General features: G+C 39.9%; 1 protein-coding gene across 2 annotated transcripts in view; it reads left to right on the forward strand.

Moving 5' to 3' along the window:
• tinagl1 (tubulointerstitial nephritis antigen-like 1) overlaps positions 1-18488 on the forward strand; it is a 39115-nt gene extending 20627 nt beyond the window's left edge. For both annotated transcript variants that reach the window (XM_008421929.3, XM_008421928.2), the window contains 10 exons: positions 2215-2281; positions 6851-6943; positions 7070-7184; positions 9510-9636; positions 9753-9903; positions 9998-10184; positions 11439-11484; positions 12810-12933; positions 17084-17129; positions 17300-18488. In XM_008421929.3, the coding sequence (XP_008420151.1) occupies positions 2215-2281; positions 6851-6943; positions 7070-7184; positions 9510-9636; positions 9753-9903; positions 9998-10184; positions 11439-11484; positions 12810-12933; positions 17084-17129; positions 17300-17461 (1118 nt within the window). In that variant the 3' untranslated portion in view covers positions 17462-18488. The remainder of the gene's footprint in view (positions 1-2214; positions 2282-6850; positions 6944-7069; positions 7185-9509; positions 9637-9752; positions 9904-9997; positions 10185-11438; positions 11485-12809; positions 12934-17083; positions 17130-17299) is intronic.
• The last annotated feature ends 1964 nt before the right edge of the window (positions 18489-20452 follow it).

The raw sequence follows: 20452 nt of genomic DNA on the forward strand, positions 1-20452 counted from the left end.
TGAAAATGAACACAACTCTAACGGTATTGGTCACCGTAAAATCCTCTGTAAAAAAAAAAATTCATTCCAGTAAAACATTTTCACATTTCTCATCTTATGACAACAAACTTGAATGTACTTTATTGAGATTTTATGTGATTGGGTTGGGCTATTTGCTGAATTTACCAAACATCAGATCTTGTTTTCGAGAGTGATGTTTTTTCCTCTTTTTTTTGTTACTCATATTAGTTAACTTCCATTGCTCTAAAATAAAGACAGAATGAATTTAAAGTAGCAGTCCCACTAAGCCTGAAAAGTATTTCACAAGTAAAACACGTTTACTTTGTTGGGCAAAGGTAAATGTGTGCAGATGGTTCATATTACTACCAATATCAGCTAATTATCAGTGTACAGAAATATTTCCATGCCAGATTAGGAGTTGATTCAGAGTACAGCAGATATACATCAGTATACTATTTATTGATTTGTTAATTTATTTGTCTATTTAATTATTCATATTCAAGTGCTTTATATTCCATTCATCAGGTCTATACAGTTATTTGTGTCAGGACATTTAAATGTGTCGGTCCAATGTTTCCCTAAAAAAACTGGCAGCAAACATTATTGCTTCTCTCCTATAAATGTTGCTGTTCCTGTTGATCAAATCCAAGGGTGTGAAAGTTCACAGCTTCCTGCCATTTTGGAGAGTAACTTTACAAATTAAAAGTCCTGCCATCTGGATTATTGTTTTATGATATTTGAGGTATTTCTGTGTGACCAGATGAAAATATGAAGTTAAAATGGCTTTTAATGAGCTAAAAAAAAAAAAAACTACTTCTCAATTGCTTCACAAAATAAATAAATAAATCCAGGTCAGAGTAATGAGATAAACTAAATTCAATGAAGAAATATTCACATGGTATTTTTTCCTAAGTTACACAACCTTAGTGTAGAGCATTTTTCACAATTCACTGTCAGCAGTTTCAGCATTATGAAATGATATATAACCACAAATAATCTCAAAATAACACCGGTTGGTTGAATATTTATAAAGTAAATTGCAAACATCAAACAGCTGGTATAATATAACTAGCAGGAAAATATGATTAGCATTTTGCCCTCCTTGGCAGAATTCAGTACAAACACTTCAGCAAGCAAACATTAACTGATTCTCCTCTCCTCCAACCATAACAACGAACACGTGGCTGCAGTTGGACCGCAGCGGCCTCAGCACCGCGCTCTCAGTGCAGAGGTGGAGAAGGTGCCGTCGAGAGCAACGGCCTTCAGTGACGGAGATCAGGGCAGGAAACAGTGGGCTTCTTATTAAATAGGAATGAGGAGGAGGGGTGTACGACTGAACCGGAGGAGATCAGAAGAAAGAATGTGGGCTATGTGGAGGGCAGGAGAGACAGACGACGAGGGGAGGAGGGGCGTAAGCAGGTGTGTGTTCTCTAGTCAGCAGGGTAGAGGTCTTTGTGAGGTGTGAAGCCACATCATACTTTGCCAAACATCCTATTAGGAATAAACACATTCCTTCCAAAAGTGAGAAGTGGGAGAGATTTAATCTGTAACTTGCTGCAGCAAGTGAGTTATGACAGACCAAGTCAGACAGCTGTGAGTTTGGAGGATTGGTGTCGAAGGTCCCGGCCATAAATCACAATCAGCTCAGGGGACCTGTAGCAAACTTTGTGCCAAGTAATTTTTTAAATTCCACATGGCGCTGACACCCTGAACAACTGTAAATCAGGGGGCAGATAAACTGAGTCACTGAGTCTGTCACTGAGTCAGTGTAGTTTCCTCAGTAGCCGGGTCCAAACTTCAAGAGGAGGAGGGTCAAAGTGATTTAAAAAGAAACTGAAGCTGATTCATGGTTCCTTAGTCAGAAATGGTTTCCCTTGCTGACGGATTTATGTCACAAGAAGTGTTTTCCTTCCCTCTGCTCCGGTGGAGAAGCACAGTATAAAATAGTTAAACCACGAGAGCCCTGGAAGCCATGGGAATGGAGGAAAGGAGCTAACTCCACATTCCTACACTGGATTACTGGAGCTCAGAGCTACTTAGACCTCACATAAGCTTTATGTGTGTGTTACTGCATATACACCCTGATATGTGTGTCCATCTTGCATCGCTACGTTTAAGTCTGTGCTGGTATTTCTTTCAGATTAGTTAGAGGATCAGTTTTGTTTAACCACATCAAACCTGTGTATATTAAACCCCGTCTCTGTTTCTTTTCAGATGTCTGTGAAAGAAATGGAAACAAGTTTTATTCAGGGCAAACATACAAAGAAAACTGCAATTTATGGTACGTAAGCTCTACTTTTCCATGCTTTTTTATATCAGCTCCACACATAGCTTCAAAGTTGAATGTTTTTCCTTCACCTCTTTGGTGGATTTTTCTCTGTGTTCTCTCTACATGCATTCAAGATTATTATAATAATATAAAAGGTAAACAGTTTAAGTTGTGGTCGAAACAACTAAATATCAACTTCTTAATAAATGCTTTTATCTCACATTTGTGTCCTGCAAAAGCTTTCATACCCCTTGAAGTTTCACCACACTTTGTTACAATCACAAATCTTGATTTGTTGTATATTATAACTACAAATGACTTCAAAATAGCTTTTTTTTTTTACCAACGAAAAACTGAAAGGGGTTTCCATTCATCCTTTCTTGTGAAATAGACCGATCGGTGATGTGTCCACCTGCAACCTTCACTTTTGACATGAACCTTGATGTCTCCAAATGTGGCGCTTGCAGTGAAATCTAAAGGGTTCAGTTTAGGCCTCGTCCGACCAATCTATATTCTCTCAGTGTTCGATCTCCAGCAGCTTCAGCGTGTTACTACTTCAAGAGTTCAGCTTCGCTATTAACATTGCAATTACTAACTAAGTTCTCTCTACTTTTACCTTTCATATAACTTTGTGCAATACTTTAGTAATAAGAAACTTTTATAGGGCATAAATTTTTAGTAAGTCGGCTGATTTTGATGTGCCGATGCAGCAGGAGCATTTTCTAAACACTGACAGATTTAATCTCTCTTCTTTTTTTTTTCTTTGCTTTTTTTATACTTCTTTGCAAATCCTTTTAAAGTCTTTCCAAATCGCGCTTTTAGAAATGCTGAATCGAGGGAGGGAGATGTAAACACGTCCTTCAAGATCAGCGAACAGGAAAAATAAATCAACACTACCAAGTAGATTCACATTGAAATTTACACGAGGAGTCAAAACAAGCACCGAGCTGCTTTGTCTCACTGGATCCAGGTTTAGCTTCGTCCTATCAAGTTAATAGCATTTTTATCTACGCCAAAGAAGCTAAACAGGAAAACTACTTCAATTACAATCAAATTGGCCATGTAACTCAGGGCAACATGAAACAGCTGTCTGTAAACATAATATTGCTAACAGAAGATAAGATTTTATGCGTCTTGTTTTGTCTTAGTTTGAGTTGTGTTGCTACAGACCACAGACTACTGAACTGTTATTTTATTTAAATTAGTCCATAAGTTAAGTTATGTATAGGGAATAATTATTGAACACATGATTAAAGAACAACAGGATGTAAAAAAAAAGAACTCATAAGAACAATTACATGAATAGAAAAAATATTTTTGCAAAACAACTTTTATTTTTAAATTTTTAGTCCTGTATGTTCAGCACAAGAACACAGAAAACTGTAGTACTATTTAACTGGCAAGAAGAACAACAAAGTTCTCTCTAATCAGGAGATTTCATGCTTTACAAGTAGTTCAAGAGCAAAACTCTGAAAAATCCTCCCACTGGGAAATCTCTCAGTGCAGTGTACATCTTTGCAGTAACCATGCCCATCTACCATTCACACAAAAGCTGTCAGGCAGCACACGACTAAAAGGTTCGGCCCGGTTAGTGTGTCAACCAGAAGCTTCAGGATCCATTGAACCAGAACTGCAGGAAAAGAACAATGTACTTTGTTTCTTCTGATGCTGGAATGGGGAACAAATTTCTCTATCCTTGTGAAGTACAGGTCCTTTACCTTCATAAATGTGTTTAGTAAATTTGTAATTGTGTTTTTATGATCAGCCTGCCGAGATTTAAGCTTTTGTCGCTTTTTTCGCTCACGTGTTCTTGAGTGTGTTTTCAACGTCAGAATCCATATGATCAATGCTATAAAAAAAGACTAACAGAGACAGATGGATTATGACTCCAAGCTAAGTCCAAGCAGGTCAACAGAAATCTCTGTGCCTTTCTGTTCCTGAGCCTAAACCTGTTTCCCCATTTAGCAGAAATTCTTAAGGACGCATAAGCTCCCACACGTGCTCCACAAGGCCATACGCATGGCTTCTTTAAAATGCTACACCACACAACAATGACACAGAGGGGAAACCGACACTCCCTTTTCCTACTCCGCTTATTAATTTGCCAATGTGTGTTCTCTTAGCCCTGCAGGGTGGAGATCACAGTTTCCTCTTAGAGCTGACAGCCAGCTCTCAGCTGGCTCCCTCTAAGCCGTCTCGTTAGCAGCAGCAGTCAAGCCATTTAAAACTTGACTCAGTTTCTCCTACATGTAGCTACTGGTTGTAATAGAACCAGGGGAAACCTGATTGTCAAACTAATATAGAACTGACACTTCAAGAAAGCCCTGCAGGGTGATTTACACCTCCCCACATTACAGTCGATGCCTAAATCTACTCCGACTGGAAAGAATGTGTTGCAGAAGAGCTTATGAAAAGGAAAATAAAATCCTAATATGCATCTTTTCTTGCCTGTCTGATATCTTTCTGAGATCTTTTCTCTGTGGAAGCACCATGTCTGTGCATAATCTTTATGAAACATCACACTTCCTGGACAGTCTGAAGAAACTCACCTTGATTTGGCTTCTTGTGCGTCCGTCTAGATGTCAGCCAATGGCATTAACTTCAAATCTTAAATGCACAAGGTTTCAAGACACTGTGCAGCATGTCTGAGTATGAATGTGCGTGTTCTGTTTTTAATAGGTAGTGTGGATGTTAAATATGGCTTCCCGTTATTGTCACTGCACTCTCATTTTATTTCAAAATCTCCCTTAATGTTCATAACTCCGTCATCAAACACATCCCCGCTGTCCCCAGTCATTACTGTGCAGATGTGCTGCCTTTCCTGGTTCTGAGATCCGTGATGCCTGTATTCTTGTTGAAAACAAAAAGGCTAAAAGGTCCTCACCACTTTCTTCCAGTTGAAATGTTTTTATGTTCCCTCTGAGAAACTAGCCAGTGCTTTGCTGGTATCAAATCTCCTATTTTAAACATAATGAGAAGTCGTGAACTTGAGCATTGCCTTTGCACATACTGGATGTGTCTTAGGCACTTTGGCAGGAAACGCTGCAATCAGACGAGTTACTCATTCTGCTGGTTTCTGTGTGAGTTAAAGGGTAATTGAGCCTGTTCATCATTGTGCAGGCTCAGTAATTGCCCCAGGTAGGTACTTTCTTTGTAAATGGTGAACCATCCCATACAGTCATCGACATTGTTTCCTGATGACTTCATTTCTTGAGCAACTCCGAAAGTAAAAATATTTTTTATAATGCTACATTTATGATATTTCTGAGCACTAATAAATTATCTCTGGTATGTATTCAAAATAAACCAAATTTGATATGAGCGTATGAAAAAAGTTATTTTTATTTTATGCAAAAACATTTTTAAATGAAGCAAAGGTTGTAATTGGAATATATAATTTATAATTTTGCAAGTTAGTTTGCAGAATAGCTAAATTTCACATCATCTGGCATAACTCTGAGCACTAGATAGCAATTGAGTGTTTACAATGAGAACATTTTTATGTCTTGAAAATGCATCAACATGAATAAGTAGTGAAGTGAGCTGAAATTGGAGCTAATTTGGAACCTCTATAAACAAAGTCTTTATGGAGTTTGCATGCATCCCGACTGATTCTGCATCCTGATGTTATTAAAACTGTTCCCGTCAGACATTAAAATCCATTCAGAATTCAAAGATCATAATTGCTTCTCACAGATTGGGCTTTTGGTTTGAACAATAAACAGGAAATTTACTCATTTAATTCCCCCGAATGATTTTAGGAAATCAAATGGGATCAAAGAGGCCTTTTTGCAAGACGTTGAGACGGTTCTTAGCTGTTCATTGTTGTGTTGCCGTTAAGTTCAGCTGTGTTGAACTTTTAAAGCTCTTCGGTCAACAGCAACATAAAAACATGTGTAAAACAGCTTATTGTTAAAATTAAGAGATTTTCTGGAAGTTTTAGTCATTTACCCTGATGCGTGAAAGAAGAAAAGACAAACTAAATCCATGTATTTTTCACTGACTCATCCGCGTGAGTCAGCTGTCTGATTCAGTTTTTGTCACGCACAATTTTCATGGACAGTTTGTTGTGTCCTGACATTAAAATGGTCAGAAAATGACATTTTTTGAATTCCGGTTGTGTAAAAAATTGTTTTAGTTTTAATAAAATAATACAAAATATGTTGGTAATTCAGAGCCGTGCTCCCTCAATTGTCAGACAACACAAACACATGCAGACATACTCCTCCAGAGTGAGTCATTAGGAAGTAAATTACTTCAAGGCATCACAGCAACAAAAGTCTGCGTGTGTCATTACTCGTATCCTGCTGTCTTATCTCGCTGTCTTGTAAAACCTGACTGGTTTTCTTCATCTGAACGTTTCCCTCAATCTTTCCATGTTTTTCAAGTTTCTTCCTCTTTAGTTTATTCTCCTTTTAGGAATCCCTTTGGGAATCTGCACACTCATCTCTGATTAGGTGTTTTTATTGGAGTTGATTTTATTCATTGTTGATTTTATAAATGCGACTAGCGATTTTGTGCAGCTGCTGTCTGCGTTCGATGACCCCAATCCCCCATGCTTTCTGTCTTGGTGTCTTGCAGCACATGTGGATCCTCGGGACGCTGGGAGTGTGAGCAGAACGCTTGCCTTATTGAGCCTGACGTCATCAATGCCGTCAACCGAGGAAACTACGGGTATAAAACAAACACGCAATCATGAAGTTAATGCATTTAATTGCTGTTTTAGTGTGGAAGCTTTTTAAAGATAGAGAGTGATCCACTTGTTGCGATGATTTTTTTTCTTATTCTTTCTGTTTTCAGATGGAAAGCTGCAAACTACAGCCAGTTATATGGCTTGACTTTGGATGAAGGCATCCGATTCAGACTGGGCACAAAGAAACCTTCCAGCACTATTATGAACATGAACGAGATTCAGGTAGATCCAATCCTCATGCCTGTGAAAAAGGCTAAGCTGCCTCGACTTTGTCACATTTTGTAATATTACAAACACAGATGTCAATATACACTGCTCAAAAAAATAAAGGGAACACTTAAACAACACAATATAACTCCAAGTAAATCAAACTTCTGTGAAATCAAACTGTCCACTTAGGAAGCAACACTGATTGACAACGGGGACCCTCATCGGGTCAATCAGTGTTGCTTCCTAAGTGGACAGTTTGATTTCACAGAAGTTTGATTTACTTGGAGTTATATTGTGTTGTTTAAGTGTTCCCTTTATTTTTTTGAGCAGTATATTTTGTCAGGATTGTATGAAGCTGTTGCCTGGTTCAAATTCTGGTCTGGGGTCTTTCTGCGTAGAGCTTGCATGTTATCCCAGTGCATGCATGGGTTCAATCGGGTCCTCTGGCTTCCCACAGTCCAAAGAACATTTTAGATTAATTGGTGCACCCCTCTTCTTGCCTATTGACCACTGGAGAAAAGCATCAGCCCCGTTTTGGCCCCACAGAGATGAGCAGTATAGACAATGAATGGATGCAGTGGAACAAGACAAAAATGAGCACATATTTTCTTTTCTGAAAAGAAAAGGAAAAATTTTTTATGAGAAATATGAACATTGTTTGCACACTTAGAGGTTAAGATTTTTGCAATTACAATACTTCAGGCTCTGTCAGGATGGAAGAAAAGTATTCTTGAACTTTAATTTTCATGTTCTGCACTCCTTCTTGGCCATTCAGACTCGTAGGTATAACTTGATCTAAACCGTTGTAGCTCCGACTGTCTGACTTGGAAGTTGAACCTTTATAATATCAAGTTCTGCTGCTGTTTGTGCGTTTGCGTCTCCTAACAGGTTTATTTTCTGTCCTGCATGTTGTTCTATTCATTTCCCCATCAGCACACATCCCATAGTATGATACTGCCAACTACCATCTAACAAATTTTGTTTAATGTAATAATTCTAGACCTTCACAGAACACATTAACATTCCATCTAGACTGAAATAGATGAAAAAATAAAAATAAAAACAGAACTTGATACTAAAAAGCATCTAAAACATGTTGGGTACATTTAAAGAGGACAACACGTTCCGTGATTGCCGGAGGCTGCATGCTCAAGCAGCAGGTGGGAATGCGCCACTCGGTTGTGTCTTTTACTTCTTTACAGGCTCCCACATGCTTCCTCGCCAGTGAGCCCCGATCAAAACATTTTTCACTTAATGAGGGGGTTTTGTTGGTATGCGATAGAGGCCCTCCTCTCATTGGCTCCATCTTTGTTTACATTCTGCCCAGACAGATTACATAAGACGGAAACAAAACATTGAGCAACAACTAAGATGAGGGAGGCAGGATAAAGAGCAACCCCCCGTTTACTTCACGCTTTCCATCCATCCCCACCCAAACAGACTCCTTCTTCTGCCATCGGCATGTCTCTACCTGTGTCCCTACCAGCATCACAGCTCGTTCGCACCTCCGCCTCCCCTCCCCCGAAATTGTACAGTCTGGGATGCTGTGATTACATGACTTACTGTAGCTGAGAACCCCAAACAAAAACATACCTGCCAACATATTCTTGCACAATTTGTTTCTTTTGTCAGGACGGCTGCATTTTGGACTTTGACCCTGCAGAACTGTAAATCTCAAAACAGCAACACATTCCTTAGTTATATATCAAGCGGCTGTCTCTTTGCTCTGAATAACGGCGTCATTAATCAGTGGAATGTGGCGCAGGTAGCCAAAGTCCTCATGAGACAGAGGGAAGTTCATTAGACAGAAGCGTCTGCTCCATTATCACACCTCGCTGGTGGACTGGGCGAGTGTCCAGCCTCGAGTCTGCTGTCCGAGAGTTATCTGTGAATGAATGCATGCCTGAAAAGTGCATTCGTATTTACACTGATGTAACCGTACGGTTCAGCGGGGATCAAAGGTTCTTGTGTGACCCAGGAGTAAATGGTCCTAATTGCCTGTGCAGAAGCCTCTTCCACTGTGGAGTTGCTTAGCAAACTTATGTAATCTTGTTGGGACCCAAACTTGTCAGACAAAAGTATTTTAATTGCTCCTTTTACGTGGAGAGGACAGTTGTTAAATATTTAACTGTTCTGACCTCACTGGACTTCTTTGCACATTCTTCTTCATATCCAGGAGTTACATAAGCCTGAATGTTAATCAGATGTATTCATTTTCAGGGTATATATTAACATTTTACATAACTGTTCATGTCAGTGCTGCCTTTGAACCTTTAAATAGCAGAACCAAACAAACAAACCCCGTGAGTTAAATACTGTTTCATTCTGCTCTTACAGATGAACATGGACCCTCAGAACGATCGTCTGCCGCTCTACTTCAACTCACTGGAGAAGTGGCCCGGGAAAATTCACGAACCACTGGATCAGGGCAACTGTGCCGCCTCATGGGCTTTTTCAACTGCAGGTGGGTTTTGAGGAGAACTCCCTCTGAACAGAAGACAAATATACTCAATGTTATTGTGAGCAAAGAAGCACAAGCATGAACAGGCACAATGTTTAGTCTTTGCGTCCTTTCACCAGCCGTGGCATCCGACCGAATCTCCATTCAGTCCATGGGTCACATGACTCCTCAGCTGTCGCCCCAAAACCTTATCTCCTGTGACACACGCAACCAAGGAGGCTGCGCAGGAGGCCGGGTGGACGGAGCCTGGTGGTACCTCCGGCGTCGCGGGTGAGAACCTCGCGTGTCACGCAGAAAACAAACGCACTCTTATGTGTACAAAAGGCTGAAATGATCTCTTTTTTATTTTAATTTTTTATTGAAGAGTTGTGACAGATGACTGTTACCCCTACCAACCTCCGCAACAAACCCCAGCAGAGGTGGGACGTTGCATGATGCAGAGTCGCTCAGTGGGGCGGGGCAAGAGGCAAGCCACACAGCGTTGCCCCAACACACAGAACTACCACAATGACATCTACCAGTCCACACCGCCCTACAGGCTCTCATCCAATGTAAGAATTGCACAACTACAAAAACCTCTCATAAACAGATCAACAACAACTCACAGGAAGCGCGCGTGCATGCAGAAACTCCAGCAAACATGCCTTCTCACGCGAACAGCGCCTCACGTAAAATGAGATGAAAATCATTAGATTCTCCACATTTAATTTTCCATGTAAAATATGCACGGATTTGACAAATTTCATCATGCAGTAGACACAACCCACTTGATTTATTGTTTAGTTTTGATGTACTAGTGAGTGTCTTGCAGCATTATGGTGAATAATAGATCTACAGTGTTCTCCATGTTTATTGTTTATTGGTAGCCCTGATCATATATGTATATATATATATATATATATATATATATATATATATAAACTCAAAGTGAATTCATTTTTTATTACAGTAGCCTAATTTCACAGAAATTTAGAGAAGTTTTCTTTGCATTATCTGTAAACACACGGGGGTTTGAATCTTTAACTTGTTGTAAGTACCCCCTTACTAATATGGATATAATATTTGTTTAATATTCACAGTTATAGGAACAAACTACTACTACTATTACTCCAGACATATTGCTATATTGTCTTTATTATGCGGACAATAAACATGCAGAGTGCCTTATTTAATTTATCTGCACGAGCTTTATGGCATTTTTTTATACTAATTGTTACAATTTAGCATGATTACATTTGAAATATTTGGACAAACAAATCACTGATAGTATAACGCCAGGTTACAGACTCCACTTAAGAAATGTATGTATAAAATTTACCGGAAATTAAATTGATGTGTTTTCTTTTTTTATGTTCTGAGTGCCATTTCCTTTACAGCCTCTAGGAGTTTAGCAAATCAAAATATCGCTGAGTGGACATAAGAGCATGTCGTTAAAGCAGTGGAGTTACTCGAAATGATTACAGACAGTAAAACGGTAGCGTGCCTTTTTGATTCTGACTATAAAAGACGCAATGTTTCTTCTCCACTGACCTGCAGCCAGGTTTGGGTTTTATCTGCCAGCATCAGTCTGCTGAATGACAGATAATGATTTTCCAAATCATTATAGTCTCTTGTTTCTGCCCCCTGACTGCCTCTGGAGTCGATATGGAAGGCACTAAGAGCAGCCGGCCCCGATAACTCAATTTGTTATATCTGAGTTTTTATTCCAGGGGGATTTGATTTCATCCTCTCTGTTTCTCAGACCCTGATCGGCCTGTCTCATTCTCCCTCGGCTGTAAATTGTTTTGTTTTATCTCGTCTTTTAGGAAAAGGAGATTATGAAGGAGATCATGGATAATGGTCCTGTGCAAGGTAAGACATTTTGCCTAACATAAACGTGCGTTCTTTCGCTAATTATGGTCATAAAAATATTTTTTATTAACATTTCCTCCTAACTTTCTGTTAAAAAATAAGAATAAAAGATTCAGACCATGCTGTGGCATCCTAAACCTTTATCTTGACAATCTTACCCTGTGATGCCATGTTTGACCCTCTGACCCTTGTGACTTTTGTCCAGGGTTTCAACTCTGACCCCAGCAACCGAGTCAAATAATTGACTTTTATACCAAAGTGGTTGACCTGATTTTCCTTGACCAGCCTGTCTCTGTCTGATGGTCATCTGGGCCACTGTCAAGTACTTTAAAATAGAAAAGTCACATGTATGTGTGTGTGCAAAGTGTGTGTGTGTGTCTGTGTCTTTTCTAAACCTTTGCTAGCTTTGTGCACATTGTTATTGTTCAGAAGAACAGGCAGGAAGACTTGTTGGCCTCATATCAAGTTTCCCTTTTGACATTAAAGTTGCTCCTTGTCACAAAGCTAACAGGGCATGTGTGTGTGAGCTTTGGTGTTATATTTATTAACTTTGTTTATGAGTCATTGCAGGAGTAAGGAACTCACTGCCTTGTGCACAAATCAAACCTCTTCAACTTTTACGTATTCTGTTACATTACACATTTTATTTAATCAAACTGTGGAAACTTGCTAGGTGGGAGAAACAGTAAAACATTACTTTTAACTGGAAGTCTGTATGTCTCCATCATCTTTGCACATACAAACACTACTGTGGACCTTTCGACTTCTCGACTTCTTCTCTTATTAATGCTTTCCTTGCCCAAACCTTTCAGTTTAGTTGGATGTCTTCCAGCTTTGCAGTTCTGGCATAATCCTTTTACTTTCAGGCGGTGAATTAAAGAGAGCTCTGAGATGCTGAAAACCCACAATATTATTTTATAACCTAACTCAGCTTTAAGTTTGAAAGCTGAGTGAATAAGAGGGGTGAATATAAATTCACAGCATGCTTTTCAGATTTTTTTTACTGAAAAAATTAAGAAAAAATGTTTCCTTCCACTTTATAACGATGCCCTAGTTTGTATTGGACTTTTCTTTAAAATTGTGACAGAAAAAGTGCTGGTGTGGTGATAAAATAAGAAAAAGTAGTTTTACAAGAGACGCACACAAGAACACACACAAACACAGATTATCCTTCTCCAGCGTATGAATGTGTTTGACTTTGGGGCCCCAGTTGCTCTTAAATTAATCCATATTTGGATAAGATTTTATCCCCTCACTATTACAGATCCAGGGAAGTATGTGGTTTAATCTGCCCTCTAATTATTCCTGTTTGTTTGTTCTTGCAGCTATTATGGAGGTCCATGAGGACTTCTTTGTCTACAAGAGTGGGATCTACAAACACGCTGATGTCAGCTTTGCCAAACCGCCGCAGTACCGCAAACATGGCACGCACTCGGTCAGGATCCTTGGGTGAGTTCCTGCGATACAGCACCAGTTGACAACAGGTCATTTTTTTGGTTTGCTGGTGGCTATGAGATTCTTTAAGTTGAACATAAGCACACAGAATTTTAGATGTGACTTTTCAAATGCTGAGTGTGATGTCTGAGTAGAAAAATGACACAAAAACTGATCAAAGTCTGGAGATAAATATTACATTGTTCATTAAATTGTGAGTCAGTTTTCCCTCCTTTCATACATAAAGGTGTTTATGAGAAGGTGGATTACTCCTTTATGGAGCAGCTGTCTGATTTGGGTTGAGTTCAAATTCTCCCCTTGCACGTGTGTTTGCCCAAAGCCAAAAATGTTCTCGTGAGTAAGCTTCCCACCCAGACTCCTGTTCTTAGAGACACACCTTTGGCTCCACTCCTCGGTTTGCTCCAGACAGCGTTCACCCTTCCCCCCATCCTGTAACTACGGTGACCACAAATATGCAGGCAGGTAGCCGACTGACACACCTGGAACTGCCCACCGCCACCCCGTGTCTCTCGTTATTCCTCCGTCGTCCTTTCTGCTTTCGAGCCGCCTCTCCTCTGCTGGCTCTCTGTGTGCAGACAGTCCTACTTCCCGTCTTTTTCACCTCCTCGAATCCAGACTAAAATAAACCCGTTATCACTTAGACAATCCCCTCCCCCCCTCCGCAGTCAGACAGGTGCTTGTCTCATGCTTCATGCTGCTGCACGGCTCATACGGAGGACAATAAGAGGCCAGAGGTTTCGACCTTTGAAATATCATCAACAAGCCTTCTACTCATAAATATTTGACAAGAATCTTTCCTGGAGTTCATCGGGCAGGTTTTGACATACGTCTGTCGTTAGACAGATAAAATCTCCCAAATGTGACGTAAAAGTAAGAAAAATGAACAACTGGCTTTCAGAATGTCAGAGTGTCTAACGCAGGGGTTGAAGAATGTGTTTGGAAATAGTTGTTTATCACTGTGTGACCTGATCCCACAGGGACAACTGTGAAAAACTCTAGACAGGCTAATTAAGCCTGATGATTGAAGCATCTTTTTTCTTTTTTTTTTTTTCTACCTGTTTGGTCAATTATGGGAAACTTATCTGCTGCTTTCATCATCAGCATCTTTTTCACGTACCTAACATGTCCCTTTGAAGACCCTTAATTCGGTAACAGGAGCTTCAAAATGATTCTCTTCTTGAAAACTTTGCATTCATTTATCTTTAGATCCCACCATGTGAGGTTTTGTGGGACAGCCAGATTCACCAGGATAAGAGATTGTGTCTTTGATGTAGGCAAGGTTAGATTTAAAAGACGATGCATTCAAAGACGCACCACCTGTTGATCTGCGGACAGCTGTGATGGTGGATTTACTTTTAGAAGAGGTTGCTCTGCAGTTGGTTTTGGGGATCACAGTCTTGTCAGCTCATCCAAACAGATGTTAGAAAATGTGATTATTGGATCGTTGATTAGAAAATCGCCTAAAAACGATACACAATAAAGTTGAATATCAGTGAAAAGTTTGTTTATTTTAGGAGCTGAATTTAAAAAATACTTCTCATAAGTAAAATATGGATTAATCAAACACAGAGTGATATATTTTAATTGCTTATTCCAGTTGATTTAAAAAATAAAATAAAAAATCTAGTTACTGAGTGTTATAGTTGTTGCTTATGTCCTTAACACGTCTTTGTGAGGTGGCTCTTATTCAGTCCAATCTCCTCAAAACTTTTGAATGGACCTTGCTTCACAATCCTGTCAAAGCTCTTGTCATACCTGTAACTTGTGTACCTTTTTCTAACACAACTGTGCATCAGAAACTTGTAGAGGTAGGGTAGGGAGTCACTGTCTGCTGGACAACTGTCAAGTCTGCACTTTTCCACGTGGTTCTGCAGGCCATCGCATAATCTGTTGAGGTTAAAATCCTTCATGCGGCGGTGCGACCCGTATACAGAGGCCTCGACTTGGCCATCACAGGTTTGAGTCCTGACCTGATGACCTTTGTCACATGCCTCCTAAAATTAATCAAAACTCAAAGACCAACAAAATAAGCATTGATACTATGGTTTATCTACATATGAACAAATTGCTTTTTCACAGATTTAAAATGAAAGTACAATAGGTTTACAAAATGGACCAGTCAAACTGGACGCAAACTTTCACTTATTACTCTTTACCCAATTCCGTTTTTGGTGGTAAATGCTGACGCTAACATCGTTGTTCCTCAGCGCTACTATTGTTGAGTGGATGTATCTTTGGCAGGTTCGTATGGAGATGAGGTAGTTGAGGGCTGGCTGTGGTGTTTTGCGGTGTTTTGCAGCCCAAACCTGCTGCAGGCATCGGTGTGTTGACACAGGCCAAATCCTGTGGCTGTGTGTCCTTTAAGCCCAGGGCCTGGGAAAGTTTGCAAAAAGAGCATTGAGGTCCAACGTGCTGGAAAGAGCATTGTCTGGGACACTGATCCGCACCTCACCGGACAGAGAAAGGGGGATCAATCGGCCTGAGAAGGGGTACGAAGGGAGGGATGAGGGGAGTGTATGCACGGGCGCAGTGGTATGCCTATCATTGTCCATGGGTGAGGTAGGGAGCTTATTGCGGTTCTGATAAGAGATAAGTATTAGTCTGATTCTGTCTGACTCTGTCTCTACCAGTAAGTACGCTGGAAGGCATGCACATGGGATCTCCCCCAGACACACACATGTAAGTATAGGTGTGTTTATTCCTCGTTCTCAAACACCGACCTCGATTCCCTGCTCTGTTTCAGACTCCTCTTGCCGCATGTTGTTGATACAGCGGTGTCTGTTTTTAGTCACGCCGACGTTTGACCACACTTAGGAAAACACTAAGGCCAGACGGTGATGGACAGCTGGCACTGCCGGCCGGCCGGCGTTGGGGAAAGCGTATTAGTTGGCAGAGAGTCGGACCTTCCGCTCTGTTTCCCCACATTCCTTCGCTTTATAAAAAGATAACAAGGGATTGGACACCGGGAGTCTTTTGGGAAATGAAAGGCCCGGAGTGCAAAAACAGGATGGGAATTGGCTTTGGGAGATGATGCTAAGCAAAGACTGTAGGGGCTGGCAGCCGCGCTGGAGACCATAGTGGGAATTCACGGGCTGATGCCAGGGTTTCCGGAGAGCAAATCTGTTGGCAAGCACAAGGAGTAAAGATAAGGTTCACATGCTGTGCCTGTATGTTTTCAGATGTTTTATCCTATGTTGGTGGACTGAGGTGGTGTTCATTTCCTCATAACCTATCCCCCGTTTCCATGTCTGAAGGGCGGAAATGCCCATCAAAATGGGGAATTCCATGTTGTTCGGATCGGAATAGCATCTGAGTGTGAAAAGAGAGCGACAAAGCTGTAAATAGCTGGTTTTCAAGATGTTGTTGACAAGGTAAAAATAGTTCACACAGTTAACATGTACTTTACCCTGACTGTCATGTTGTATAGAAATGTTTGCAACAGATATGTTTGGAAAAATACAGTTAGTCGTCATGGAATGCACAACTCCAACTTTTTTACATTTCTACTTTGATATAGTGTAATGATGCAAAATGGATTATTTTTAGATGTTAATCTTTGCTGTTGCACTGTTACAGTTTCTTTAAGTTAAGTGTTTTGGGGTTTTACCAGAACAAATGTTGGCACAGTGGAAATTGTTTTGGCACTACAGCAGAAACTAACATCTGCAGACTTATTTCTGCTCTTGGGGTCACAGAGCAAAAACAATAAAATACAAATGAATGGTGCACCTGAATTGGCTGCTTTGCAAACAAAAGCCAATAGCGTCCAAGTAGCCTTTCACTAAGGTGTTTCAGCTTTAGATATATTGTACAAGAGAATCTGGAATAGTCTTATTTTCTGCAAATAATTTTGAGTTATGTTCCACAGAAAATTCAACAAATAAACGAATCAACACCTACCGAACCTCAAACAGCCTGGGGTCTTCCTTATTTACCACTCAGATTACTTCTGGAAGCAATTGATTCTCCTGGGTTTTATTTAGGGGCATCAGAGTAAAAGGATCTTGAGTACACATGTGTACCACAGTTTTTACATGTGTATAAAAAATAAATAAATAAAACCATTTGGTGTTTACAAATGCTCTACCTTAAAATCCTGGTGAAATACCTTAAAACCGTTTGCTATGCTTTGCTTTGTGCACAGGTGGGGAGAAGACAGAGACTATAATGGGACACCAAGAAAATACTGGGTATGTTGCTTATTTTTATTTTTTTTTTCCCAAAACACAGAGATGTTGCTTTTCATGTTTCTGAGCTGAAAGCGTTCCTCCCGTGAAGTAAAAAAAAAAAGAAAAAAAAAAGAAATAATCATTGATTCAAATTGTTTATGGAGTTGCTGAATGATGGATTTCATTCTCAGATTGCTGCCAACTCCTGGGGGAAGAACTGGGGCGAGGACGGCTACTTCCGCATCGCTCGGGGAGAAAACGAGTGCGAGATCGAAGCTTTTGTGATCGGCGTCTGGGGCAGAATCACGATGGAGGACATGCAGAATCACCACCATCGCCGCAGACACATTTAAAAGAAGACTTTTCTGATTCTGAACCCCCCACTGTGATCTTTGCTTTTTTTGCTCTGCAGCGAAGAACGTCACTGTGTCCCTTTAACAAACAAACTGTCTGGGACGGCCACTAAGCTAAAACCTTGCTTTGTAGTGGGGGGTCTATGCAAACACTGTTAATTCACCTCTTCATTAGAACAAACTGCTCAACTTTCTCTGTAGTTCAAAATTAATGTCACCAAAAAACCCCAGGAAAAAAACAAACAAACAAAAAATGATTTGAAGCCTCTTGATTTTGCCTTGCAGTCTCACACCTCAGGTATCTCCGCTCCAAAGACAACACATCCAGAAACCTCCTGGCATCGGCTGGACCAGCTCATATCAGAGACGATGACAGAGGAAGAAGTTCAATCTGCTCCTTTTATCCTTCAGTCTCTGCTAGCTCTAAATCTATAATCCAGACAAACCGGACACTGCAAGCAGAGCTGGGCGAAGTGGAAATCTGAGAGGCAGATTATCAGACATCAGTCCTTGTGAGAAGGACACTCCTCCGCTAAGCGATGCAACCTGATAATATCTCATAGATGACCCGATGATATTAACCTGTCAGCCATACAAAAGGCAAGGTTTTACCCTTTTCTTTGAATTATAGAGGACACTTCTCAGGCTTCTCGCAGTTTCCAAAACAACAACAAAAACAGCAACAAAAAATCAAGACAACAGGAGTTTTAAGGTCATCTCCTATTTTAAAGTTGTTCAACATGTCTGCATGCTTGTGAAAGACGAAACGCTTCTAAGTGACATGACCATATTACTGAAACACCTGGTTGCTTTAGCGCTAATGTCAGCCTAAAATGCAGCAATTCATTTGCAAATTAAAGCAACAATTCACAGTGAAAAGACTGCAGACTGTAATGCCTTAATGAGACAGAAGCAACTCTGAAACAAGTGTCATTGTCTTAATTTACTTGATTCTCTGTACGCTGTTACAGTTTATGTTCAAGATGTTATTTTTTGTTGCAGTTGTACATTAAAGTTATATTTTATATATGTGTTTTAAGACCAACTGTGTAAAAACAAATCCTCACATTTCACTTCTTTTTCTTTCCTTTAAAGCCATTGTGCTCTTGATACAAACATTTGGATCACATGGCAAAACTGCTGCTAACGCTCCCTCTCTGCCGCAGTATTCGTCTGGAAATGTTCTGTGTTTTATTCAGTGCCAAGCAAGTATTCACAAAACTTTTTATCATTTTTTTCACGTCAATATATTTTAACATTTTTATGTGAAAGTCCAACACAAACCGGAGCATAATTGTGAAGTAGAAGGACAAGGAATATCTGGATTTCTGGAGTCAGTCTTGGCTCAGATTCTCAATTGACTTTAGTATTGGACTTTGACTAGACCATTGTAGCACATTAATTAGTTTTGATTAAAACAATTCCCTTGTAGCTCGGACTGTGCATTTAGGAAGGTTGTTCTCGAAAGGGGAACAAACCTGTCTCAAACCTGTCCAGCTTCCTCCAGTTTCCCTGCTTCTGCTGAAGAAAAGCATCTCTACAGTATGATACTGCCACCACCGTGCTTTACAGTGGCAGCAAATATCCACTTTGATGGAAAAGTGAAGTTCTGGTCTTCCACTCTTACGCGGTTTCTGGAAAACAGGAATTGTTGTAGTTTTCTTTTAATGTTTCCACTCTTCCATAAAAGCGAGACTGAAATAGTAGGAGATCCTTTTCATTTTTTTTTTTTTTTTGTGGACAGAGGATTGAACGATGCTCCGTAAGATGTTCAGAGAATATTATTTTATAACATACATTTTTTAACTTCTCCACATCCTCCTCCCTGACCTGTCTGCCGTGTTCCTCCGTCTCAATGATGCTGTTTGTTTACTAACAAGCATCTGATGTTTTCACAGAACAGCTTAGATTTATACTGAAATTAAATTACTTTCAGGTGGACTCCATTTCATCAGATGACTCCTGCGGTTAATTAGTCATGCTTTATTTTATTAATGGGTGTCAGAGTAAGGAGGGGTGAAACAGAAGTATGTACACTATTTCAGTTTTTAAATTTTGAAAGCCATATGTAAGTTTTCTTCCACCGCACAATTTTTCACTGTATGTAAAACTACTTCAACAAAAAGCAGATTAAAGTCACACCAGCCTTTCTTTTTTTTATCTTTTAAATGTTCCTTTCTCTTTATTTCTTCTTTATTCAGCTTTGCCAGACTTGAAAAGGAAAGCTCAGTTTGTTATTAACTTGTTTCTTAGATTACATCCTGGGCCAGCTTCAGCTTTGTCTTCAAAAGACATTTCTCTCTCATCGTGTCTTGTGATCTTTAAGGTCTTTCCATCTTTGCTTCAGGCATGAATGGGCAGAAAGATGTAAAAGCGCAGAGAAACGTCTGGATGGACAAGCAATGTGTAACGCGGCGCAAAATGGAGGGATTGCTAATAGGGCGGTTGCTTGTCTTTTCCTGAATCTGTGTGTTTGTGTTGAAAAGAGCAAAGTCAGAAACCAATCAAAAGCTGCTAAAACATCTATGAGGAAGCTTTCAGTCTTACACTTGGGGAAACTTCTTTACGCTCTTCTCACTATGATTAAAAAACAAAAAGTTGTTTCAAAAGATAAACTGGTATGAAAGTAGAAAAACCCAAGAAATTATGATTTGACCAAAACTAGAAACAGAAAATCTCCACAGTTTTTTTTCCCAGGAGAGGGAAAACATTCTCCTCTCCTTTCCTTATGCTTGTGTTATTGCTAATTTCCTTTTTTTTTCACCGAAATGTTATCCATAGCTGCATCCCATCACTTGTAGAAACCCTCCTGGTAGCTTCAACGGACGTACACCATCAAGTCGTGCATTCGGAGTGAAATAATCCGTGTCTGTCTCATTTGTGTGTTGGCTTTATTTATGGCGAGATGTGTAAATTATATTCTTTTACTTGTGCAATGCTTTAACAGCATCTGTCTTTTGTTCTGTGTGCACTTGGAACAATCCCAGATTA

The sequence above is a fragment of the Poecilia reticulata genome, chromosome 11, assembly GCF_904066995.2.
Source record: "Poecilia reticulata chromosome 11, P_reticulata-male-v2, whole genome shotgun sequence".
Classification (NCBI taxonomy): Eukaryota; Metazoa; Chordata; class Actinopteri; order Cyprinodontiformes; family Poeciliidae; genus Poecilia; species Poecilia reticulata.